The sequence below is a fragment of the Perca flavescens genome, chromosome 14, assembly GCF_004354835.1.
Source record: "Perca flavescens isolate YP-PL-M2 chromosome 14, PFLA_1.0, whole genome shotgun sequence".
NCBI classification, from domain to species: domain Eukaryota; kingdom Metazoa; phylum Chordata; class Actinopteri; order Perciformes; family Percidae; genus Perca; species Perca flavescens.
Genome location: NC_041344.1, coordinates 4,667,449 through 4,693,090, shown reverse-complemented (window position 1 = coordinate 4,693,090; position 25,642 = coordinate 4,667,449). Strand labels below are relative to the sequence as shown.

Genomic DNA, 25,642 nt, shown 5'->3' with positions numbered 1-25,642 from the left:
ATTGGGGGCTTTGAGATTCCCAATTTGGAGTCAAATTGAAATTTTGAGCGTCGAACAGAAACACTTCATTTTCTGCATTCTGGTGAACATTTCTGGAACATGTTTATGCTGCAAAGTCTTTTTATGTGTAATTATGTAAAGGAAATTATAATTTGAGTTTTTGAGTTTTTTGGGGGGGTGCACTAGCCAGTTTTGATTATTGGGGGGGAGGTTGTAATACCCCCCCCCCCCCCCTGTAAATTACGCCTGTGCATTGGAGTTATACATCCTAAACTGTTGAAGTTATTTCTGATATTATGAGCAAAGTTTTTTTCAAAATAAAACAAAACGTAATAGAATGTTTAGAGTTTCTGAACATGACTTCATTGAAGAGTATTATGAAAGAACTGCTGGAGATTAAAGTGTACCCACCTTTCCTCCAGGTGGTGACGGTGATGCTGATCATGATGATTAAATAGAGGATTCCAATCACCGTACGAACACACATCTGCCACGGATAAGGAGTCTCTGGAAGACAAGAACCATCCAGAATCAGACCCTCGTCAGGTACACGTGTTGGACGACTGATTGAGTTTCACTGAAAATGTTGATTCCATAAGTAAGACAGAGTTTGGGGACAGTCAGAACATCCTGGTGAAAGTGTATGCCAGCCGGATAGAGAGAGAGTAATATCTCCTTCTGGTTTGGACTTTAAACTTCGTCATTTCTTTTTCTTTGATTGTCAGAACAGCACGAAAGATAAAAAAACCTTTACAGTTCAGCTGTATACAGGAAAGCTGCGTCCATGATTGGTCACATTAACATCCCCTCTAAACCAGGGTTTTCTCTAGACTTGTGGAAGACTTAAGTGCACATATTTGGTTTAGAAGCCTTCCCTCAAAAAAATTTTGTGTTTTTCAATTTACAATAATGTAATTTTGCCTCATTTTTGACTATCATTATTAGGGATGCACCGAATCCAGGAATCGGCTTCGGATTCGGCCGAATATTGGGCTTTTTGACGGGGTCAGAAGAGAATTTTTTTCCACCGAACCGAACCCTACGCTTACACTAGGCTGGTCGACGTAATGACGCCGCCATTGATTACGGGAAGGTGTTTACGTAGGTGGAGCGTTCAACGCAGTAGGCTGTGAGAAGGTAAAAATGAAACTCGTGAGCAGAAAAAGTTGCTGTTTGGCAGCACTTTCAGTCAAAAGAAGGCCATTCAAGTCCAGCTACATGTTCAATTTGCAATGCCGATTTGTCTCGTGGTCGCGAGGACCCTAAACAATACACAACATCGCCACTGTTACAACATCTGGTATGAAACATCTGAAAGAATACAAGTTGTGCACGAAGGAATCTACAGACAGCAGCCAGAATGCAGCAACTTCAGGTACGGTTTCGGATTCAGCAGAATCTTAACTAGTGGATTCGGTATTCGGCCAAACCCCAAAAATCTGGATTCAATGCATCCCTAGTTATTATTTACATGTCTGTATAGAAAACGTTGGAAAAGCACATAATAAATTAATAACACTAAAAAAGCTTAAAGACAAAACTTGCTAAAGAAGTCCACTGGGAAGCGACTACAATGCGGAGGAGGGTCTGGCTAGTCCAATCACAATCTTCTTGGGCGGCGCTAAGTGCTGGATGGAGCCATGGTGTCTGCAAAAAAAGTGTTGTTTTGGTGGAACGTGTGTACGTTCAAAGGTTGTTTTAGTTGTGCAACAGAAACCTCAGATTGGACAGATAGTCTAGCTAGCTGTCAGGATTTACCCTGCAGAGATCTGAGGAGCAGTTAACCATAGTCCTCAGGAATCCACCGGAGGTTAGAACGCCAACACAAAGAAAGCTTAAATTCGGCCTAAATGAGTGAAAACAGACGAAATTTCTGTCCGTAACAGAGATTAAACCCTTTTTCATCCATTTAATTTCATATGAAGATCTGTTCTTACTCTTCTTGTTGTCTCTTTGTTTCTTTGTTGTAGTCGTATCTTTATCAGTCCGAGGTGGAGTTGATGGTACAGTTGTTACTCGTGCTTCTGTTGGAGGAAATGTTGCTGTTGCTGTTTTCGGGGTTGTTGTTGTTGTTGTCGTCGGGGTTGTTGGGTTTGTCCTTGTGGTTGTTGTGGTTGTTGTGCGTGGTGCCGTGTTACCTTCAGAGCAAGAAAGAGAACATAAGATAGGACATGAACATACTTTACTACAGAAAGTCCTGAGAAGATCTTACACTCAGTTTGTAATGGCTGACAGGCTGTTTGCTTCATTTTGCAAAGTGTTCTCACGGCTTGCTGAGGTTGTTGTTTGCTTGACTTTTGACTTTGATGTTTTAAAATACCATTAACCTCAAAGTTTCATGTGAAGGCAGAAACCTCAGGTTCCTTTTCACCAGTTTCTATATAGAGGAATAGAGACGATAGACACCACTGCCATGTCTGTACGGTAAATATGAAGCCACAGCCTGTTAGCTTAGCTTAGCATAAATACTGGAGAGAGAAACAGCTAGCCTGGCTCTGTAACACAAAAAGTAACAAAAATCTCTTACTAGCAGCTCTACAGCTCACTGAATGCCACATCATATCTGGTTTGTTTAATATGTGTTTACCTCCGCCCATATTTCTGTGTTTCTCTCTGATTTCCTGTCTCTTACCTTCGATCACGTTCAGAGAAACAGCTGGTTTTCCATCACAGTAGTAAAGTCCAGAGTCACCAGGCTGCACGTCTGTTATAGTCAACGTCTGGTCAACAGGGGAAACATCAAACCTTCTTGGTTGTATTCCACCAGAGTCTCTGGTCCATGTTGGAACATGTGATGCTCCGACATCATGAGGACATGTCAGAGTGATGCTGGTCCTCTCTTGAGCAATGACTATAGTTGTTCCTGAACACAACAAACATACTGAGTGAACCGTCATAAATGTATTACACATGTTCAGTATGAAGTCAGAGGCCATTTGAAGAGTTTTAGGGTTATTTTCACTTAAAATGTGCTCCATGTTTATGAGGTTTTAGAGGAGAGATCTTTCCAAATGTGACTACACAAGAACAAGATGACCCTTTTACCATGTTGTTAAAATTATAATAATGATGATAAATGCATTTAGTCCTTCATTTAAACAGATCCATTGTTCAAGAGTGAACAAAGTTTTTGTAGCACTTGTTCCCTTTGTGAGGAGTTAAGTTTAAACATGTGCTATGAAGTTTAAATGTCTTGTCACATTATTAGGCCTATTAATAATCAGAGATGTGATCAGAGTTGGACAATTTTTGCACTTTTTAAGATAAATAATGTGTTTGATTTCATAGTTAGTTGCACACATTAAAATCTTTATAATTGAAACTAAAAACTTAAACACAGAAGTGCAGATGTAGGCTGCACCACAAAGCTCCTCAAATACAGGAAGTAAATATTCCTGCAAACCATAGTGCCATGAATTTAAAACCTGGTTTTAAATTCTTGTTATAAATAATTATTATATTACACTTTACAAAATAGTTGCCACTAAAGGTAAAAAAAAGGTGCATTTACATCTGAAATGCATAATTTCATTATTGTGCCAGAACATATTATTTTAATCAAAGTTTATTTTTTATTAAACATTTAGCTTAGAGACATGATTCTGAAAAACGGGAAGAGAAACAGAAAGCAGAACGATTTTATTGGAGTTTGATGTTACCTGATGGGATCACCGTCAGATCTGCAGCTGCTTCATTGTTACAGAAGTATCTTCCAGAGTCTGAGACGACAGGTTTTACAATGTGCAGTGACTTATCAGCTGATGAACCGTATCGTCTGCCGGGGTCATGAATGTGTTTTATGTTTCTGCCTCCACTAACTGTCAGTATGTCAGTTTTGTCTCCATTCCTCTCTCTGCTCCACGTCACGTCTCCCTCCACAGAGTGAGGACATCGTAGAGTCACCTGTGTCTTTTCTTCAACTATTTCGTGGATTTTTCCTGCAAAAGAAACCGAGTTTACAATAAGTAAGCATCTGTTCTCAGATTTTCAGCATTTCTAATATTTAATTAATTTATACTCTGTTGTTATTACACACTAAATACAGGCCTGAAATACACACACATGTTCAGGTCCTTTACATGCACTAATGGAGAGATGTCAGAGTGAGGGGGCTGCAACTGCTGATCAGGCACCCTGAGCAGTTAGTTCGATGCCTTGCTCAAGAGCACCATGGCAGTGTCCAGGAGGTGATCTGGCATCTCTCCAGCTACGGGGACTTGAACCAATCGCATGAGACATTGATGTCTTTACTAAAACAGATTTTCAGACTATAGCTACAGAGGAATATATATTTTTAATGGAGGTTGTAGCCACACTCTTCTGAACATCTTCTAAACATCTGGATGAAGACCCTTTGAGTCGAAATGTCTTGGTTATCCATGTATTAAAGGGTAACTTTTTCAACCTTCAACCTATTTTCCCATGTTTTTGTGTTTAATGACTGATGGAACAACATTTTTTTAAATGGATCCAGTATTAGCAAGACCGAAACAAGTTGCATTGCAACGTTAAAGGGCAATTGCGTACTGTCAGTTTCCGTCCACTAATAGGGCTGTTTTTGCTGCTGACAGGCTCAGATTATTATTCTAAAGCCCTATACCGTGCGAATCGGCCATGTCTGTAATTTGTCAAGTAAAAATTCTACTAATCCTGTGCAAATAGAGCTTCAGTGTCTGACAACATTATGAAAATGATCCCTACTGAGATAGACCTTTCTGTTAAAGAGTAAGATCCTTTTTGTCTAACATGAATAAACCCTGAAATCACCATCACCAAACCCACCAGACTCCATTTAAATAATCAGTGCTTTTATTAGCATAAAACACACTTGATTCAAAGTCGAAAGAAACAACATAAAACTATGAAAAGCCGTCTTGGTTCGTCTTTCTAATGTCCCAACAATCACCACTTTGTTTTGATTAAAATAAACCCTTAATTCACCCATTTACATGCGAAAATATGTTTGATATGCAGCAGCCTTATAGCCAAGCACTAAGACGAGCAGGTAGATATTCACCCTCATCCTCACGCAGACTGACGGGACTGATCAGTGATCACAGTTTTCATCTGAAGTGAGAACAGGAACTCGGCTGCTCAGTGTCAATGGCCCTCATTTATGAAACGTGCGTACGACCTAAAACAGGCGTACGACGGGCGTACGCCGATTCCTACGCAAAGCTCGGCATTTATCAATTTGGACGTGAGCGTAGGCTGCGATCAAATCTCACGCCTGGTCTGAACTGCGTGTGCGCAAGTTTTCGAGTCAGTGTGGACTTCTTGATTGCAGCATATAATCAGTTTAACAGGAGAAGGAGAAGTCATCAGTTGATCACTTATCAGCAATGGCAGATCTGGCTCTTTTAGAAGACCTCTATGCGCCGGTCTGCAACATTGTTTTAGCCTGGGGGGTTCTGCACAACATCGCACAGGAAGACACGGTAGCATAAATGTAGCGATGGAGCCAGATGACCCGATGCCCAGAGAGCAGTGTCCAGAACAGCCACCAACTGAGGGCTATATGAAGGAGACAGGATATTATTCCTCACTTTTAAAAGGTAGCCTATAGTGGTATGTTTGACAATGATATTCAATACAGGAAACATGACGATGCACAACATTTTTATTTATTCTTCAGGTTTTTGTTTCTCTTTCAAGTGAATGATTTATTTCTGCCATTGACCGAGTTATTTTGGCTTGTTCTCCCAGCCCTTCTGCTGTCAGGAGACAGGGTCCAGCACGGGGGCGGAGGACACGCGCTCTCCCTCAGCTGTTGCCTCGTTCCGACGAACATGAGTAAAATAAAAGACACTGCATAAACTCCGCTACCGTGTGTTTATTTAATTATAGGTACACGTACATGTAGGCCTAATAGATTGCAGTAGAAGCCTGTATATTACTATTAGGACTATAGAAAATGTGTCAAGGATGTATAAATTAAATAAATTAAAATAAAATTAAATTAAATTAAACTTCAACTGGAGTCCGATTTACTACGGCAACACTGTTGACCGCATCAGTGATCTCTTTCCATTCCGCATTCTTTCTACAGCCTTTAATACCAGTTTTCAGGCTGCCAAATAGTACACACGTTAGTGCAAATGAACCGGAGATATCAGGGTTTCAATCTCCACCTCGAAAAGTGTCGTAAATTGGGCGAGGCCTCAAAACCCAGAATATATTGGGGCGTGATGTTTAAATGACGATCGTTTCCAGCCGCCGCATTTATCAATGTACGACCATTCTTACGCTCGGATTGGTGTGATACGAACTTTTCATGAATCCCACGTGAAGCCTGTCGTAAGATGATTTCTGCACTCATATCTGCGCTGGTTTCTAAGTTAGGTTGATAAATGAGGGCCATTGTGCTTAGCGTGCGAATTGAAACCCACAATTTCGTCTCATATCAATGCCCTCCTCTATTTCCTCCTGTGGTTAATGAATGTTGATGTTTCCTCAAATTTTTTAACACAACTCTTACATTTGCCACAACTAGACAGTAACTCAAATAAAGCTGTGCAATGCACTGTACAACACTACACAGTAATGGCAGGGCCATTGTAAGGATAGCTGGCCTTTGAGTCCTCTCCTAACGCACCCAGTTTGTTATTGCACTTTCACTAAAAGTAACAAATAAACTCCAGTACATTAAAGCTTTACTACGTAACTTTTTGAAATTAATGAACGTCTGTTACATTCAAGCCGTTGCCAAATGAGTTGCTACAAAGCTAATTAAGACTATCAGCTCCACACAACTCTCTCTGGATTTCTCAGTATGACTATGTTCAGAAGATTGTAGCGTCCGGTGACTTTCGCATGAAGAAACTCCAGTGAAGATAATGACCTCTTCTGAAGAGTCCATCGTGTTTTTTAATCATCTGTGTCCTCCTTGGCTACTAGCAACTGCGTAGTGGTCTTGGTGAAATGTCTTCGTTATCCATGTATTAAAGGGTAACTTTTTGTGTCTAATGACTGATGGGAACAACATTTTTTAAATGGATCCAGTATTAGCAAGCCCGAAACAAGTTGCATTGCAACGTTAAAGGGCAATTGCGTACTGTCAGTTTCCGTCAACTACAGGGCTGTTTTTGCCACTGACAGGCTCAGATTATTATTCTAAAGCCCTATAATAAAGCCCCGAAATCACCATCACCAAACCCACCAGACTCCATTTAAATAATCAGTGCTTTTATCAGCATAATACACACTTGATTCAAAGTCGAAAGAAACAACATAACACTATGAAAAGACGTCTTGGTTCATCTTTCTAATGTTCCAACAACCACCACTTCATTTTGGTTGAAATAAATCCTTAATTCACCCATTTGCATGCAAACATATGCTGGCTCTACACATGCTAAATGTAATGTTTATTAGTGGGAATGCTGTTCAACAGCATTCCCACTATTGTTATCCTGTTCTTTATTTTTCTTCTTAATTTTAATTTTATTCCGTACGTTTTTTGGCTCTGCGTAACTTCTGCATACTTTCACCTATTTAAACCATTCAACTTTTCAAATGTTCAGCTCTTTCAGCTAATGATGGGACTTCTTCAACTTTTTTTCTACTATTTATACTTTTTAAAATTTTAAGCGTTTTCAAACTTTTTTTTAACATTAAAGTCAATGAGAGCAGGCTTCAACTCCTTAAAATCTTCTTCTGCTTTAAAATGTATCTCCTCCTACATTCTTCCACCTACAGACGTGATTCAAACTTTAAAATATTCACAAAATATTCAGCTATCCGGGGTCTGCTTTTCAGGTTGATATATTTTACAGTTTTTGTGAAAAAGCTGTTTAATTTTAGTGATTATTTCAGGAAAGTTTATCGATTAAACATAGTGTGTATTGCGCTGCTTAGAGTGGTGATGTCATCGCTCAGGGGGTGAAGCTTAAAAAAAATAATCTTTGTCTCTTCTCCAAAAACTGCTCTCACGCCCACAATATCTACTTGTCATACACAATTTATACATCAAAACGTAGGTATTTTTGTCTAGTTTCGAAAAATATGCTCAGTTATGTGATACGTCTCATACTTTTGGCTCAGCGAGCTTCCAAATGATGAGAATAACAAATTTGCCTCCATCCGCTCCAATGATAAAAGAGGTCCATCTTTTCCAGCGAAGAGCAGAACGAACCACTTTTTTAAATCACTGATATGCCCACATTTTTATGTTTATCCATATAAATTTTAGACCGATATGTTCACAAAGGCCGTGTGTCTCTAACGGTCAAGTTGCTGTTTCAATAGCATGTACTGTTGTGGATTTATTAAGTCTTGTTAGAAGAGTTCTCCCACAGTGTCTCTCACTAATCAGGTGTGGGGATCAATGATCAAAGAGAGGCTTTATAAGTGCTGAAGGAACATTGTTTGTCTGTTCTGAAGATAGTGCAGTGGTTATGGCACATGGCTAGGGTGTGGGGGGCCCAGGTTCAAATCCCACTGTGGTACATCAATCATGTTCCTGGCAAAGGTGTTATTTGACTTTTTCAACTACTCTCACTACTTCAACTTATACTCTCACTACTTCAACTTATTTTTACGGCTTTAAGCTATTCATCCAGTTTAGCTTTAGCAATTCAGCTATTCATTATTCTGCAAACACACACACATGCACACACACAAGCACACACACAAACACATATACACACACAGACATCAAAGGGAGGCTTTATAAGTACTCAAGGAACGTTGTTTACCTGTCCTGACTATAGCACAGTGGTTATGGTGCGTGGCTGTGGTGTGGACGGACTGGGTTCAAATCCCACTGTGGCACATTAACCAATGTGTCCTTGGCCAGGATGGCAATTGACTTCTTATTCTTATGGATTTAAGCTATTCATCCAGTTCAGCTTTAGCTATTCATGTTTTATTTTGCAAACACAATCACACACACACACAGACCCACACTCAAAGACAGACAAAGTCACACACACACACACACACACACACACACACAGTGTGTGACTAACTATGATCATCAGGCTATATCATTTGCGTTCCACTTCTGTCTGTCTGTCTGTCTCCTTATGTCTGTATCCCTCCCTCCCTCCTTCTTTTTCTTTTCTGTCTCCCTCACTCCCTCTCTATCTCCTTCCCTCCCGCTCTGTCTCTCTCCCTCCCTCCCTCCATCTCTCTCTTTCCCTCTCTCTCTCTCTCTCTCTATCTCTTTTTCTTTATCTCTGCCTCTCTCTCTCTTTCTCTCTCCCTGTCTCTGTCTCTCTCTCCTTCTCTCTTCATCCCTCCTCCTCCCTCCCTCCCTCCTTCTTTTTCTTTTCTGTCTCCCTCACTCCCTCTCTATCTCCTTCCCTCCCTCTCTGTCTCTCTCCCTCCCTCCCTCCATCTCTCTCTTTCCCTCTCTCTCTCTCTCTCTATCTCTTTTCTTTATCTCTGCCTCTCTCTCTCTTTCTCTCTCCCTGTCTCTGTCTCTCTCTCCTTCTCTCTTCATCCCTCCTCCTCCCTCCCTCTCTTACTCCCTCTCTTCCTTTCTCTCTCCATCTCTTTCTTTCCCTCTCTCTCTCCCTCTCTCTCTCTTTCTCTCTCTTTCCATCTCTCTCTCTCACTCTCTCTCTCTATCCCCCCTCTCTCTCTTTCCTTCTCTTTCTCTCTTTGTCTCTCCCTCTCAGACCTCACAATAATCTACATAATTTGTCATTTTTCAACTTTTGAAGCCAACAGTTCAGTTTAGCGTCAACTTTTAGCTTTTTAATGAAATTCATACTTCTTAAAACGATTTCCACTTTTTCTACTACTCTCACTACTTCAACTACTACAAACATTCAATGGCCAGTAGTTACCATGACAACAGATACACACCCAGATACTACAGGCAGGAATATGAACTTTAGTCTGCCTTCTCTCTTCTATTCTCTTGTTCTGGTCTGTCTGTCTGTCTTCTCTCGCTCCCCCTCTCTATCTCTCTTTTTCCATCTGCCTCTCTCTCCCTCTCTATCCGTCTCTCTCTCTTTCTCTCTCTATCCCTCTGTCTCTCTTTTTCTTTCACTCTCTCCATCCCTCCTTCTCCCTCCCTTTCTCTACCTCCCCTTCTCTTCCTTTCTCTTTCTCTATCACTCTCTTTCCCTCTCTTGCTCTGTCTCTTTTTTTCCCTTTGCCTCTCTCTCTCCCTCCCTATCCTCTTTCTCTCTCTTTCTCTCTCTATCCCTCTCTCTCTTTCCCTCTCTCTCTCTCTCTTTTTCTCTCTCTTTCTCTCCCTCTCTCTCCTTCTCTTTCTCTCTCTTTGTCTTTCCCTCTCTCTCTCTCTCATCCCCCCTCTCTCTCCCCCCTCTCTTCCTCTCTCTCTCTTTCTCTCTCTATCCCTCTCTCTCTTTCCCTCTCTCTCTCTCTCCTCTTTCTCTCTCTTTGTCTCTCCCTCTCTCTCCTTCTCTTTCTCTCTCTTTGTCTTTCCCTCTCTCTCTCTCTCATCCCCCTCTCTCTCCCCCCTCTCTCTTCCTCTCTCTCTCCTTCTCTCTCCATCCCTCCTCCCTCCCTCTCTCCCTCCCTCCCTCCCCCCTCTCTCTATTTCTCTATCTTTCTTTCCCTCTCTCTCTCCTTTCCTCTCTATCCCTCTCTTTCTCTCTTGTTTGTTCTATGCAATGGATATGGCTGATAAGTCTTTTTAGTCAATTTATTGAAACTTCCACTTTTGACAGTATTACAGTTTAGCTTACCGCTTTTCTACAAATGTATTTCAAGAAATTATTTTATTATTATATATTATATTATATTTTATTAGTTGTGTTCTTCAACTTTTCAATGAAATTCATATTTATTGAACCAATTTCCACTTTTTCAACTATTCTTCAGCTTCAGCTAAAGACCTCACAATGTTCTACATATTTTGTCATTTTTCAACTTTTATAGCCAACAATTCAGTTTAGCGTCAACTTTGAACTTTTTAACGACTTTTTCAACTATTCTCACTATTTCAACTTCTTCTTACGGATTTGAGCTATTCGTCCAGTTTAGCTTTAGCAATTCAGCTATTCAGCATTCCCACGCATTTTCCGCAGGAAATGCATTTTCTAGTTTACATAGAGTCATGTTCAACAAAAAGGATGTTACTCTTTAACAAAAAGGTCTATCTCTCCATAATGTTGTCAGACACTTAGAGTAATAATCTGAGTCTGTCAGCGCCAAAAACCTTTAGTGGACATAAACTTACAGTGAACATTTGTTCCATAGGGTTACATTGCAACTCTGTGTCACTCACAGTTTCAATCACTACAATGACAACAAAGCAACCAGCCAATATCTGAGCAGATCAGAATCAGAAAAGGTTTTTTTTTGCCACAATCAGACACACTTACGTGGAATATGTCTTTGTGAATGGTGGAGACATACACAAACAAACATTTAACATTAAAGGTGCAGTAAGTGATGCTGCACAAAGACTGTTGATATTTGAACTCAACCGCCCCCCCCAGATTCACAGACAGATAACTACTGGGCGGCCGGCACATTCACATACTGCCACCTCATCCTCCCCTCCCCCCCCCCCACTACCATCAACTGTCTCTGCCTGCTGCTGATTGGCTGGAACAATGCTTTGTGGCTCATTCACCTCATTTTCCAGTCACCGCTTTTCTTTTCTTTCAGCGCACAGAAAATAGAGAGCTAGGAGACCCTGAGGAGATATTCACTCAATTTGACAAAAAGTTTTAATGGATTAACTTCACTTACTATACATTTAATAAGAAATAAATACAGAAATACAAACTGTTATATACAAAAAAGCTGAATGAACTGAGTGTAAAATGCAAAAACTCTACAGTATGTGCAATGGGCAGATGTATAGATATACAGATATACAGATGAGGACATATGTTTAGAACATGTTTGTTTACGTGTTCTGTAATGCGAAATAAAACTTTATTGTCTGTAGTTGAATGATCAAGACTTTCTAAAGCAGTTTCCCTCAACACGTTAACCTCACACCGACTACAACCTGTTGCATCTCTCGAGTTGAACTACAAACATCATCTTTTAAAACTGATGAGACCGAATTGATTAATTTAAAAAATAAAGTCCTTACCTGCAGCAGCCTTATAGCCAAGCACTAAGACGAGCAGGTAGATGTTCACCCTCATCCTCACGCAGACTGACGGGACTGATCAGTGACCACAGTTTTTATCTGAAGACAGAACAGGAACTTGGCTGCTCTGTGTCATTGTGCGTAGGGTGCAAATAGAAACCCACAATGTCGTCTCACATTAATTCCTTCCTCTATTTGAACTAACCAAGTATAGGTCACCCCTACTTGTATGCTGTACTGTATTAGTTTAGTGAAGCATATGTATGTTGTGTCTCTGTTTTAACATTTACTAATAATTCGTCCTGTTTTATCCTGTTTTATATAGCAAATGCTAATAGTGTTTATCTTATGTCCTATTATTGTAATTTATATCTGCCAAATGGGACTACAGATGTACACTTTTACGTGTACTGCTGTACATGTTGATTAAATGTGCATTGTCCTGAAATAAATAAATAAATATTTCCTCCTGTGGTTAATGAAGGCTCACTCAAATCAGGCTGTTCTCATGAACTACTCACTCATACAGTTACTAAAAGCAATGCACTGTACAACAGTACACAGTAATGGCAGGGCCATTGTAAGGATAGCTTAAGTCATCTCCTAACTAGGGTTGGGTACCTACGCAACCGGTAGGAAACGGACCGGATTAGAACACACATTTCGGTTCCTCATTTTGGTTCCACTTAATGTGTCGACTAAAATGTTTTCCTTCTGTCGCTTCGAAACGGAGGTAAAAATATCACAATTTCTCTGTAGTATACTACTTTTAAAATGTATATTCTCCTTCTGGGCTCACCAAAACGGACGTAAAAGCATATTGACCATTCACTGGACGTGATCGCTAGTAAACATATTACACTTGCTCTGCTAGTCTACCGTTAGCTAGCTAGCTTTTAGTGCATTTAAAATGCCTAAAGCAAAGTGGTTGAAAGTGTGGCTGTATGTCACAGTCAAGGATTCCGTGTTAGGTGACTTATGTTTACTTATTATATATTTAAGTACTTTAAAACGTTAATATATTGTTAAATTTCATTATTTTCAAAAAAAACTTGGAATCGGAATTGTAAAAATCCAAACGATACCCAACCCTACTCCTAACGCACCCAGTTTGTTATTGCACTTTCACTTGATGTAACGAATAACTCCAGGACATTAAAACCTTCGTGCGTAACTTTTTGATAATAATCAACGTCTGTTACATTCAAGCCGTTGCCAAATGAGTTGCTACAAAGCTAATTAAGACTACCAGCTCCACACAACTCTCTCTGGATTTCTCAGTATGGCTATGTTCAGAAGGTGCAGAAACTCAAGCGAAGATGATGACCTCTTCTGAAGAGTCCATGTTGTTTTAATCCTCCATGTCCTCCTTGACTACTAGCAACTGTGTGGAGGAGGGGTGGGGGTGGTGCGTGATCATGGAAGACTTGTATCATGTGGACGCGCCGACAGTTTTGTTGTCATTACTTAGAATTCCTCATGGGGGCGACAGAATCTACGCACTGTAGCTTTAATGTTGTTTAATGAACGTGGGGCAAACATAATTAGCAGGGCAGGAAAGAACATTCTTCAAAGCAACTGCACACACTGTAGACCAAATAACATGATCCTTAAAGATGGGAATGCAGATTTATTAAATGTGGATTTTTTGGGCTGCACGTTTGGAATCATCTTCCTATGTGAAACCTCGGGCGTGATCCACCAGATACACAGATATTTGTATGTATTCCATGTTTAATAAACATCATCAAATTAGTTGGACTTTACTATGCATTTCTACCAATGTGTCACCTTTAAAGGAGACCAATTATAAACCGATTACAGGTTCATACTTTTGTACTTTTGTACTATTCATATTCATATTTCAATGGATATTCCAAATATATTTAAGACTTAACCTATAATTAACTATGTGTGGAGCTAATTCTCTGTTTTGGTAGGACAGGCACTCCCACTGACACACACACACACACACACTTTGTATGAAATGAGCATATTGGTGAGAGAGTGCCTCTCTCTCTCTCTCAATTCATTTTGCTTTAATGGCATAAACAAAGAAAACATGTTGCCAAAACAGTTTACAGAAAATTCATAATGTCACATATTGAATACATAGGTGTCACATAGATTCTATACTGTACTGATCGCTATACTACACACTAAACTCTCTCTCTTTGTCTTTTCACCTGTCACCTGGCAGGAGAATGTGAGGCTGAAACTGACTCCCAATCAGCGTTCCATTTAACACTAACAACATTTCAATACCCAAACATGAGCCATTTGTTTTTCGCTCCTCCTTGTGAATCCTAAATAGCGCGCTGAGCCACAGAGCTGGATGCCATCGCAGGGTGCCATCGCAGGGTGCCATCGCAGGGTGCCATCGCAGGGTGCCATCGCAGGGTGTCCGGTGCCAGACTGGAGCAAAGACCACTATAGGAGCCGTTCGCGCGGATACAACTGCCCACCGGCCTGAGAGTGCACCATCCCTTTATCACTATTAAATCACTGTTCTTTATTATCAACGTTTCATTCCTTTGAAGACATTTGGCAGAGCAGCATTGTCTTTTTTTTTACCAAGTTGGATTGCTTTCGTGAACTTCTACTCTGTAGCTTACTTTTAGTTCTCAACACAGTCTGTTTCAGCCCCCCCTCCCCTTTCCCCTTCTCACACAGCTTCTGTGCACTGCATCTTCTCAGCAAGGAAGGGCGCCTGAAGCAGCAGGGGGCGCCAATTTGCCACACAGTGAGATGATAGATAATAGAAAACCGTTCTGCGGTGCAGACGATCATTATTATTTTGTGCTCATGCCGCCAGGGCCGGATTAACAATTCCTTTGCCCTGGGCATCAAGACTCAAGGCTAAAATGTGAAATTATTATTATTATTATTGTAGCATTGGCTGCACTGTTGCATGTAGTTCAAAGTCAAGATCATGTTTATTTTTTCACAATCAACTATATCAACATTTTATGTTGATGCACTACTATATGTTCTTATTTTATTTTAACAAATTGGCCTTACAACTGGCCTCTTCCTCCCTGCCATCTTCATCTGCCTCCTCCTGATCACTCCCTGCCTCTGTCCCTGTTCTCCTGTTCTGAAACGAAAAAAATGTAATGTCCGCAACACTGCTTTAAACTCCCATATTTAATATAAATGCAACGTTTCGACCCTACTGGGTCTTCTTCAGGCAAATGGTGAACACATTTGATGAAGGGATATATGTAGGGCTCACATTCAGCTGACACACCATCTGGCTTCAAGTAGTCTGATTAGGCCTGAACGGCCCAAAAAAGTAGGACCCCAGTAGGGTTCACCTGGGGAAACTGACTTCACCTTCAGAGGCTTGGGGGCAGCTCAGTTGCTCCAGTCTTTGCCAGGATGCAGGGCCACGCCACTGATGTGATTTAACATAATATTTTGATTGAACGGGTTGCAAAAATCTACATATAATTAGGAAAGTGAAGACTGCATTTATAACGTGATCTTACATAATATTTGACGATGCCCAGGGCCCCTTAGATGTCCTGTGCCCCTATGCAAGTGACCGGTTGCCCTGATAGTTAATTCGGCCCAGCTCTTTCTCTCCCTGACCCTGTCTTTCACTGGTTGAATCCTGAAAATATTGTAAACAAATTAATAACATAACTAATTACACTGGTTGGACAGTTCAGCTCTGTTTCAGACTGATACCTCCGCTTCAGCCTGGTCCTCATCCTCATCACGGGCCTTTTTCAGTTGCGGAAAATACTTTTCAATTCTCATCTGGATTGAAGCAGCAAACATTCAGTGTAAGAGTAAAAAAATGACGTAACATTATTTATAATACGTTTATTTGATTCACAGCTGCTATATAGTGTTTTGACCTCGACAACCCAACTGAATTTTACCGCAAACTTGCGACTAGTTAACTTTCTAAAGCAGGCACAATCGCTTGTTTGCTAAGAGTCGGGTCGGTGATTGTGAATGTGTGATTGTGTAAAAGGTGTTCACAAGATATATACCAACCTTTCGTGAACTTGTGAATTTCTTCTCTCCTTTACAGAGACAGATGCTGAGTGCACGGTGGGCTTGATGGTGTTTTAAGCCTCCAATGTCGCCTTACAGTCAGCTTGCCCTCACCTTAACCCTAACTATAACCATTGCCGCGCTGCCTGGAAGACATTGTTGAGGGCTAAAAACACCAAACACTGCACGGTGGGAGGAGCTGTGTGTGTGTGTGTGTGTGTGTGTGTGTGTGTGTGTGTGTGAGCGAGACACATGTGACAGAGGGACGGAGGAGAGCAGGGAAAGGAAATGCAGAAGAAATGCCGGTGTTGATAGTGAGGCGCACCGCCACACATTAGTGTGTGTGGGAAACACTGCACAGAGAAATGCACACAGCCAGTATTAAAAAACTGTGCCTTTAAATGAGCCGTCCATTGTGATGTCACAACTATACTATAAATGGGTAGAAAATGTCGCTACAGAGCCGTTACAGTCATTCCCCGGCTGCAGTGACGGAGCAGAGATATTGGATCTGGTTGTTGCCGTTTCTTTGGGCTTCTCCAGTAAACAACATGTGTTGACAGCGAGCTGTGACAAACCTGTGGGCCGAAAAAAAATACAGAACACAATTTGGTCTGTTTCATCAGAGTGAAAAAATCACCATCTGCTTCTCATTCAGTGTTTTCTTAAAGAAATATTGATGTTATTTTGTTTCTGTATTTCCAGTTTTAAATAGACTCTGTCTTTATACATAGATCATGGCCTCTTTGACCCAGTGAACATGTTTAAATATCCTATGTGTTAGAGTTACCTTCATTATTATAATTGTACTTCTATACTCTTTGACCACAGCACTGTAAGATGACGTAGTATTAAAAGACAACTTGGGTTGGGCATCGTTTGGATTAGAACAATTCTGATTCCAAGTCCGATTCTTCCTTTTGATTCCGGTTCTTATCGTATCTCGATTCTGATTCTTTGAGGGGTGAAGTTGAAGCGGGTCACATGCTTATTTCACAAATAAGAGGGAAGTTTTATTTTGATGCAATGGTCATTTGCAGTTTTCAACGTAAAATAAAGCCACACTAGAGCGCCGCTTACTGTGCTCCATGGCTGCAACACAACAAGCGCCTGGCCGCTACGGAAACCAAAACTTGTTTCCAAAAACGATTCCAAATGATTCCATTAAAGAAATGATTCCGAAGCCCAACCCTAGCGACAGCAGTAGCAAGTAGTATGAAGATCGAAAATCCGCATAGGGAGCTTGGTTGGGGTGGAGGATGGGTCAAACAACACAGGACTTTCACCCAGGAGACCGGTGTTGATGTCACCTTCTTGTTCCACGTGTCACCTTGTTTCCTAAACCAGTTCTTGTGCCGTTCTTGTGCCGCTTGTTATTAAACGTACGTCCCAACCCGGAGCCTAGAGTCCAGACTAAGCGCTTCTAAACATGACGCCAAAGAGCTAGATGCAAGTCCCAAGAGTGTCAAAAAGTGAGGCCAAGAGTCCCGACCAAGCGCATCTAAATATGACTCTAAAGGAGACTTTTTGCATCAGTAACAAACGCCAAAGGTACCTGACCAAGCGTCTCTATTTGACACACTGGGAGTGAGAATCTGTTATTTACCTGAAACATCTGCCATGCAGTGTGCTGCTGCTTGTGCGGTCAACGTTCCTCCACCTGCCAAAATAAAAGATGTCTTCTTGGTTGTTTTGTTAGATGCAGAAAAATCTAAATGCATTTTTTTGTGTATGAAGATATGAAATATAGTCTGTCAGAAATGCACCCATTCTCACTTCATAGAAATGAAAGCAGGAATAAAACAGGGAAGGAAGTTCATTTCAAATCAATCAGAATAGAAAGAGGAACTTTTTTTTTTCTTTTTCCAAAGAAAAAGGAACATTTCTTGTCTTTCACCATTAGTCGGCTGAAGCACAAATTCATCTTGCATCTCATCATAGATGGGGCTTCTTTCTTCAATTTCTGTGAAAAAGACACATCAGTAAAACACATCAGTGTTTTCACATATATAGTAGTCCTCTTGAAACAAACCAAACTCCGTTCTCTTAGGGCGTTTTCACACTTGGTTCATTTTTCCGCCTTCCAAAATAACTCACTGACCTATTAGTCAGAATTTTGTGTGCGTATGTGAAGACTTCAAGACCTCATCAGAGCTGAAGGGAACCAGTCCTCTTGCTGGTTTCTGGTTTCTTTATTTTATTTTGAACACAAAATAACTAACATAAAATATAAAAATACAAAGTGTGTTGCAGCCATAAACTGTACATAAAGATCTTTACATACAGTCTAAGGTTGCAACATACAAAAGGAAAAACAATATCTATAAAGTGTGTGAAATATGTTCAGTATGTCTGAAAAGCAGCGGGGCGAAGCGGAAGCTTGTTTATTTTCCCCAACCCTCATATCCAACTCTAAACAGTTCCTATACATATTACATATTGATCATTATATATAATATATATTCATAGCAAAATAACAAACCGTAATGTGAAACTTTTTTTTTACAGTTATTCTTTTTCTGTTGGTTCCCTTTTTTGGGTTTATTGATACTTTCTTTTATTAGTTCATCTTCTTAAATGTGTATTTATTGATTCAATGTTTGTCCTTTTAATGTGTAAACAGGTCAGGTTTGATTCACCTTGTCTTTTAAACCGTCTCCGAGTGAAGTAGACGATGATGAGGAAGAGGAGCAGGAGGAAGGGGACGACTACTACATACACCCAACTAGGAAATTGTTGATGGACTTCAGGGTCAGCTGGAAGACAAAGTAAGAACTAATTAACACTTTGAACAAATAGCATGTCATTTACAAACACAGCTCAGTTTTTGTTACAGCAGAGCACAAATCAAACAGAGACAGTTATTATATGAAGTATTATTCGTCGTGCATGTGTATTTCAATACAATTATATACGCTTGATAGGCTGTTGTATTTACAGGTTAAAATATAAAAAACAACAAAATAAAAAACAAAAAAATAATTGATGGTCAAGGTAGTCTCTCATTGCCAGACCTTCCAAGTTTTACCTGTTGTATTTTACCTGTTGTTGTTGTTGTTGTTAGGGTTGTTGTTGTCGTCGGGGTTGTTGTTGCTGTTGTCGGGGTTGTTGTTGCTGTTGTCGGGGTTGTTGCTGTTGTCGAGGTTGTTGCTGTTGTCGAGGTTGTTGTTGCTGTTGTCGGGGTTGTTGTTGCTGTTGTCGGGGTTGTTGTTGCTGTTGTCAGGGTTGTTAGGTTTATCCTTGTTGTTGCTGTTGTTGTCGTTGTCTTGTTACCTTCTGTGTGTGGCAGAGGAATACATAGTACAGTATTTATTTTGTAAAGCCAAAAACCTTAGGTTCTTTTTCAGCAGTTTCTATTTAAAGGAATAGAGACAATAGACACCGCTCATGTCTGTACGGTAAATATGAAGCCACAGTCTGTTAGCTTAGCTTAGCATAAAGACTGGAAACAGAGGGGAGCAGCTAGCCTGGCTCTGGTCAACTTGTTGACCAGAAAGTGTAAACTGACACATTGTGGTGTCACAGAGAGTTATATGCTGGACGAGCCAGGACAGCCATAGGCGGAAATCACCCCATCTTAGGGCTGTACCCTCCCCTTAAAATTTCATCAGAAACCACGCTGTGTACTGTGAATGTTATATACTTCAAATAATTGTGTAAGCAGTAAAACAGTATAAACGCACACAGGGCAACAAAATGCGTTTTAAGTTTAGAAACATTTTGAGTCCCCCCTCCCTTGCCTCACAGTGGTTTGGTCCACTGTTTGGTTTCTCCGTTTACGTTAACTGTACACAGAACAAAAGCCCGGTTGGACTCGTGGAAGAGAACGAATCTGGCCAGTAAGTACACTGGAAAGGCTATTTTATTCACCTTAAACATCAGATGAAGTGATTATTTTCTCTAATACAGATGATGCTGAGTCAATTTTAAATTAGTCATTTTTTCAGGGGTCCACTATGTTATGTAGGAGTATTTTATTAAGAGAATAAGAGCGTAGGGAGAGGGTAGTTCGGGGCTCATTCGTATCAAGATGCTGGTAGACTGGGCTCTGACTTGATGTCTGTTGCTAGGGAAACTAAGACTCTGTTTTTGTGAACCCACAGCACTGTGCTTTCCTATGCTGTTACAAGAGTGTGTAAATGAAACATTAGGTTGTTAAACTTTACCAATTTATCGTCCCGCTGGCTGGCTAGTTAGTTAGCTTGCATAGTAGGAGACTCAGTTGTCAGTTCAGCATCATCTGTAAAGAATAATTTCATCTGATGTTTGATGTAAATCAAATAGCTTCGCAAGCCTACTACATATCCTTTTACAAGAACAAAGCTGACCCCCACCACCACCACCACCACCACCAACCATGAAATTTACGCCCATGGGAACAGCTAGCCTGGCAAAAGCAACAAAAAAAATCACCTATCATTATGATATCCTTTTTCTCACCTTCGATCACGTTCAGATAAACAGCAGGTTTTCCATCACAGTAGTAAAGTCCAGAGTCACCAGGCTGCACGTCTGTTATAGTCAACGTCTGGTCAACAGGGGAAACATCAAACCTTCTTAGTTGTATTCCACCAGAGTCTCTGGTCCATGTTGGAACATGTGATGCTCCGACATCATGAGGACATGTCAGAGTGATGCTGGTCCTCTCTGGAGCAGGGACTATAGTTGTTCCTGAACACAACAAACCTACTGAGTCAGTACAATCATAGATTCATGATTATAATGAACCCTCATAAATGTATTACACATGTTCAGTATGAAGTCATAAAGGCCATTTGAAGAGTTTTAGGGTTATTTTCACTTAAAATGTGCTCCATGTTTATGAGGTTTTAGAGGAGAGATCTTTCCAAATGTGACTACACAAGAACAAGATGACCCTTTTACCATGTTGTTAAAATTATGATAATGATTGTTAGTTGCATACGTTAAAATCTTCAAAATTGAAACTAAAAACTTAAACACAGAAGGCGTGGATTTGGAGAAGGCGTATGACCGGGTCCCCCGGGAGATACTGTGGGAGGTGCTGCGGGAGTATGGGGTGAGGGGGTCTCTACTCAGGGCCATCCAATCTCTGTACGACCAAAGTGAGAGCTGTGTCCGGGTTCTCGGCAGTAAGTCGGACTCGTTTCAGGTGAGGGTTGGCCTCCACCAGGGCTGCGCTTTGTCACCAATCCTGTTTGTAATATTTATGGACAGTATATCAAGGCGTAGTCGGGGTGGGGAGGGGTTGCAGTTCGGTGGGCTGGGGATCTCATCGCTGCTCTTTGCAGATGATGTGGTCCTGATGGCATCATCGGCCTGTGACCTTCAGCACTCACTGGATCGGTTCGCAACCGAGTGTGAAGCGGTTGGGATGAGGATCAGCACCTTTAAATCGGAGGCCATGGTTCTCAGCAGGAAACCGATGGAATGCCTTCTCCAGGTAGGGAATGAGTCCTTACCCCAAGTGAAGGAGTTCAAGTACCTTGGAGTTTTGTTCGCGAGTGAGGGGACAATGGAGCGGGAGATTGGTTGGAGAATCGGCGCAGCGGGTGCGGTATTACATTCAATCTATCGCACCGTTGTGACGAAAAGAGAGCTGAGCCAGAAGGCAAAGCTCTCGATCTACCGGTCAGTTTTCGTTCCTACCCTCACCTATGGTCATGAAGGCTGGGTCATGACCGAAAGAACGAGATCCAAGGTACAAGCGGCCGAAATGGGTTTCCTCAGGAGGGTGGCTGGCGTCTCCCTTAGAGATAGGGTGAGAAGCTCAGTCATCCGTGAGGAGCTCAGAGTAGAGCCGCTGCTCCTTTGCGTTGAAAGGAGCCAGTTGAGGTGGTTTGGGCATCTGGTAAGGATGCCCCCTGGGCGCCTCCCTAGGGAGGTGTTCCAGGCACGTCCAGCTGGGAGGAGGCCTCGGGGAAGACCCAGGACTAGGTGGAGGGATTATATCTCCAATCTGGCCTGGGAACGCCTCGGGATCCCCCAGTCGGAGCTGGTTAATGTTGCTCGGGAAAGGGAAGTTTGGGGTCCCCTGCTGGAGCTGCTCCCCCCGCGACCCGACATCGGATAAGCGGACGAAGATGGATGGATGGATGGAACTTAAACACAGAAGTGCAGATGTAGGCTGCACCAAAAAGCTCCTCAAATACAAGAAGTAAATATTCCTGCCAATCATAGAGCCATAAATCCTTGTTCCAACATGAATAATGAGTATATTGTACAAAATAGTTGCCATTAAAGGTTAAAAACTGTGCATTTACATTTGAATTATGAAATTTCATTATTGTGCTAGAACATTTTTTTAATCAAATTGTATTTTTTATTAAACATTTAGCTTAGAGACATGATTCTGAAAAACAGGAAGAGAAACCGAAAGCAGAATGATTTTATTGGAGTTTGATGTTACCTGATGGGATCACCGTCAGATCTGCAGCTGCTTCATTGTTACAGAAGTATCTTCCAGAGTCTGAGATTACAGGTTTTAGAATGAACAGTGACTTATCACCTAATGAATGGTATCGTCTGCCCGGGTCATGAATGAGTTTTATGTGTCTGTCACCACTAACTGTCAGTATGTCAGTTTTGTCTCCATTCCTCTCTCTGCTCCACGTCACGTCTCCGTCCACAGAGTGAGGACATCGCAGAGTCACCGGTGTCTTTTCTCTAACTATTTCATGGATTATTCCTGCAAAGAAACAAAATAAGAATCTGATTGTCAGCATTTCTAATATTTAATTAATAATAATTTATACTCTTTATTGATCCCCAATGGGGAAATCACAATTTACACTCTGTTGTTATTGCACACTACACACATGCCTGATATACAGTATATATACACACACACACACACACACACACATGCTCAGGTCCTTCACATGCACTAATGGAGAGATGTCAGAGTGATTGGGCTGCGACTGCTTAACAGGTCCCCTGAGCAGTTGAGGGGGGGTTTGGTGACCTGACTCCGCCAGATGGATTGCTTCGCATTTGCTCGGCATATCAATCTGGGAACTTTCCGTTTGAGAACTTTTGGGAATGGGCAAAAATACTGGTTAGCTGATTGGATAAACCTGTCTATCACCTATGTTGGTGATAGACGGGCCAAATCAACCAATCAGATTAAGGAAGCGTATGGAAATACAACCACAAGCCAGGCTACCCCTGCTGCTGCAGGCAAAGCATAGCTCGTTAGCTCAGCAAGCAAGCAACATGTCGGTAAAGGATATTACCGACACAAGTTGCATTGCAACGTTAAAGGGCAATTGCGTACTGTCAGTTTCCGTCCACTAATAGGGCTGTTTTTGCTGCTGACAGGCTCAGATTATTATTCTAAAGTGTCTGACAACATTATGGAAAGGATCCCTACGGAGACAGACCTTTCTGTTAAAGAGTAAGATCCTTTTTGTTTAACATGAAAAAGCCCCTACGTCACCATCACCAAACCCACCTTTTAAATCATCAGTGCTTTTTTCAGCATGAAACAAAAGTCAAAAGAAACAACATAAAACTATGAAAAGCCATCTTCGTTCGTCTTTCCACTCTTCGAACAACCACCACTTCGTTTTGGTTGAAATAAACACTTAATTCACCCATTTACATGCGAAAATATGCTGGTTCTATACACGCTAAATGTACATGTTTGTTAACATGTTCTGTAATGTGAGATAAAATTATATTGTCTCTAGTTAAATGATCAAGACTTCCCCTCAACACATTAACCTCACACCGACTACAAACTGTTTCATCTCTGGAGTTGAACTACAAACATCATCTTTTAAAACTGATGAGACCGAATTGATTAATTTAAAAAATAAAGTCCTTACCTGCAGCAGCCTTATAGCCAAGCACTAAGACGAGCAGGTAGATATTCACCCTCATCCTCACGCAGACTGACGGGACTGATCAGTGATCACAGTTTGCATCTGCAGTTAGAACAGGAACTCGGCTGCTCAGTGTCAATGTGCGTAGCGTGTGAATAGAAACACACAATGTCGACTCATATCGATGCCCTCCTCTATTTCCTCCTGTGGTTAATAAATGCTGATGTTTGCTCCTTTTTTAACACAACTCATACAGTGCCACAACTAGACAGTAACTCAAATCAGGCTGTTCTCATGAGCTACTCGTTCATATAGTTACAAAAAGCAATGCACTGTATAACACTACATAGTAATGGCAGGGCCATTGTAAGGATAGCTGGCCCTTGAGTCACTAACAACGCACCCAGTTTTTATTGCACTTTCACTAGAAGTAACAAATAAACTCCAGTACATTAAAGCCTTAGTGCGTAACTGTTGATATTATTAAACGTCTGTTACATTCAAGCCGTTGTCAAATGAGTTGCTACAAAGCTAATTAAGACTATCAGCTCCACACAACTCTCTCTGGATTTCTCAGTACGACTATGTTCAGAAGATTGTGGCGTCCGGTGACTTTTGCGTGCAGAAACTCGAGTGAAGATAATGACCTCCACTGAAGAGCCCATCATGACTTTTTAATCCTTTGTGTCCTCCTTGGCTACTAGCAACTGCGTGGGGGAGGCATGTGGGTGTTGCGTGATCACAGAAGGCTTGTATCATGTGGACGCGCGGACAGTGTTGTTATCATTCTTAGAATTCGTCATGGGGACGACAGAAACTACGCACTGTAGCTTTAATGTTTTAAAATGAACATGGGGCCCTCATAAGAAAACAAAACATAAAGAACATTCTTCACTGTCTGTAAAGATAACAGTTTCTGCCTAGAAACAAGAAGACACCTCCCTTGTGAGGATAGGATAAAAGTTTGAGGGAGAGAACGGATCGGCTCTCATTTCAGAGGACAACTTGGTGGACCGGGCTCTGACTTTATGTCTGTCACTAGGGAAACTTAGTCTCTGTTTGTGAACCCACAGCTGTGTTGTAACATTTACGCTGGACTCAGTAATCTTTGCTTAACTGAAGTCGTCCCAGATTGATCCTTGTGTTCTGGTAAACGTAAGTCTTAAGCCTTATTTTGTACATAATTCCCAATACAGCTATTACAATATTTGTGCTGCAGTGAGGTCACAAGAAGGTAAAAAAAAAGGTTGTGGGACCATAAAGACAAATAAATAAATAAAACGGAAATTGAATCTCACAGATATTTATTGATATCATACACACAGCAATAAAAGCTAAGCCAATCTCCTGTCTAAAACATTTCTCATATGTCTTGGGAGTCAAACAGTGAAAAAAATAAACATTATAACTTATAGAGTGGACAAAATATCTACATTATTTTCCAAAAAAGTCCAGACGCTTTTGCCCTTATGACATTCACTTATGCTAATAATCAAAATAATAATGTCATATTTATTGATATAACACACAGCAATGCAACACAAGCATTTGTGTTGTCTAAAACCAAAAAAAATAAACCTAATGAACACTATATAGACAAACTATGTACATTTCTACATCCCCTGCATCCCCCCAAAATCAACGCCTATGTTTCACACAGACAAATGTCATCAGTGGTAGAAGAAGTAACAGTAAGTTTCTGTAGTCGTCATGGTGTAGAAAGCATCAGGAGGACTGATTTCTGTTGGACTGAATGAGGATGAAGCTGATGACAGTTGAGTTTTTACCACTCTTGTTTCTG

General features: G+C 41.0%; 1 protein-coding gene across 1 annotated transcript in view; it reads right to left on the bottom strand.

The window, feature by feature from the left end:
* The window catches only part of LOC114568530 (mucin-5AC-like), a 42,318-nt gene extending 30,235 nt beyond the window's left edge, over positions 1 to 12,083 (bottom strand). Inside the window, exons 1-4 of the mRNA XM_028598144.1 lie at positions 12,029 to 12,083; positions 3,660 to 3,938; positions 2,633 to 2,863; positions 1,938 to 2,138 (exon numbers count right to left, since the gene is read on the bottom strand). Of these exons, the coding sequence (XP_028453945.1) occupies positions 1,938 to 2,138; positions 2,633 to 2,863; positions 3,660 to 3,938; positions 12,029 to 12,083 (766 nt within the window). The remainder of the gene's footprint in view (positions 1 to 1,937; positions 2,139 to 2,632; positions 2,864 to 3,659; positions 3,939 to 12,028) is intronic.
* Between the last annotated feature and the right edge of the window lie 13,559 nt (positions 12,084 to 25,642).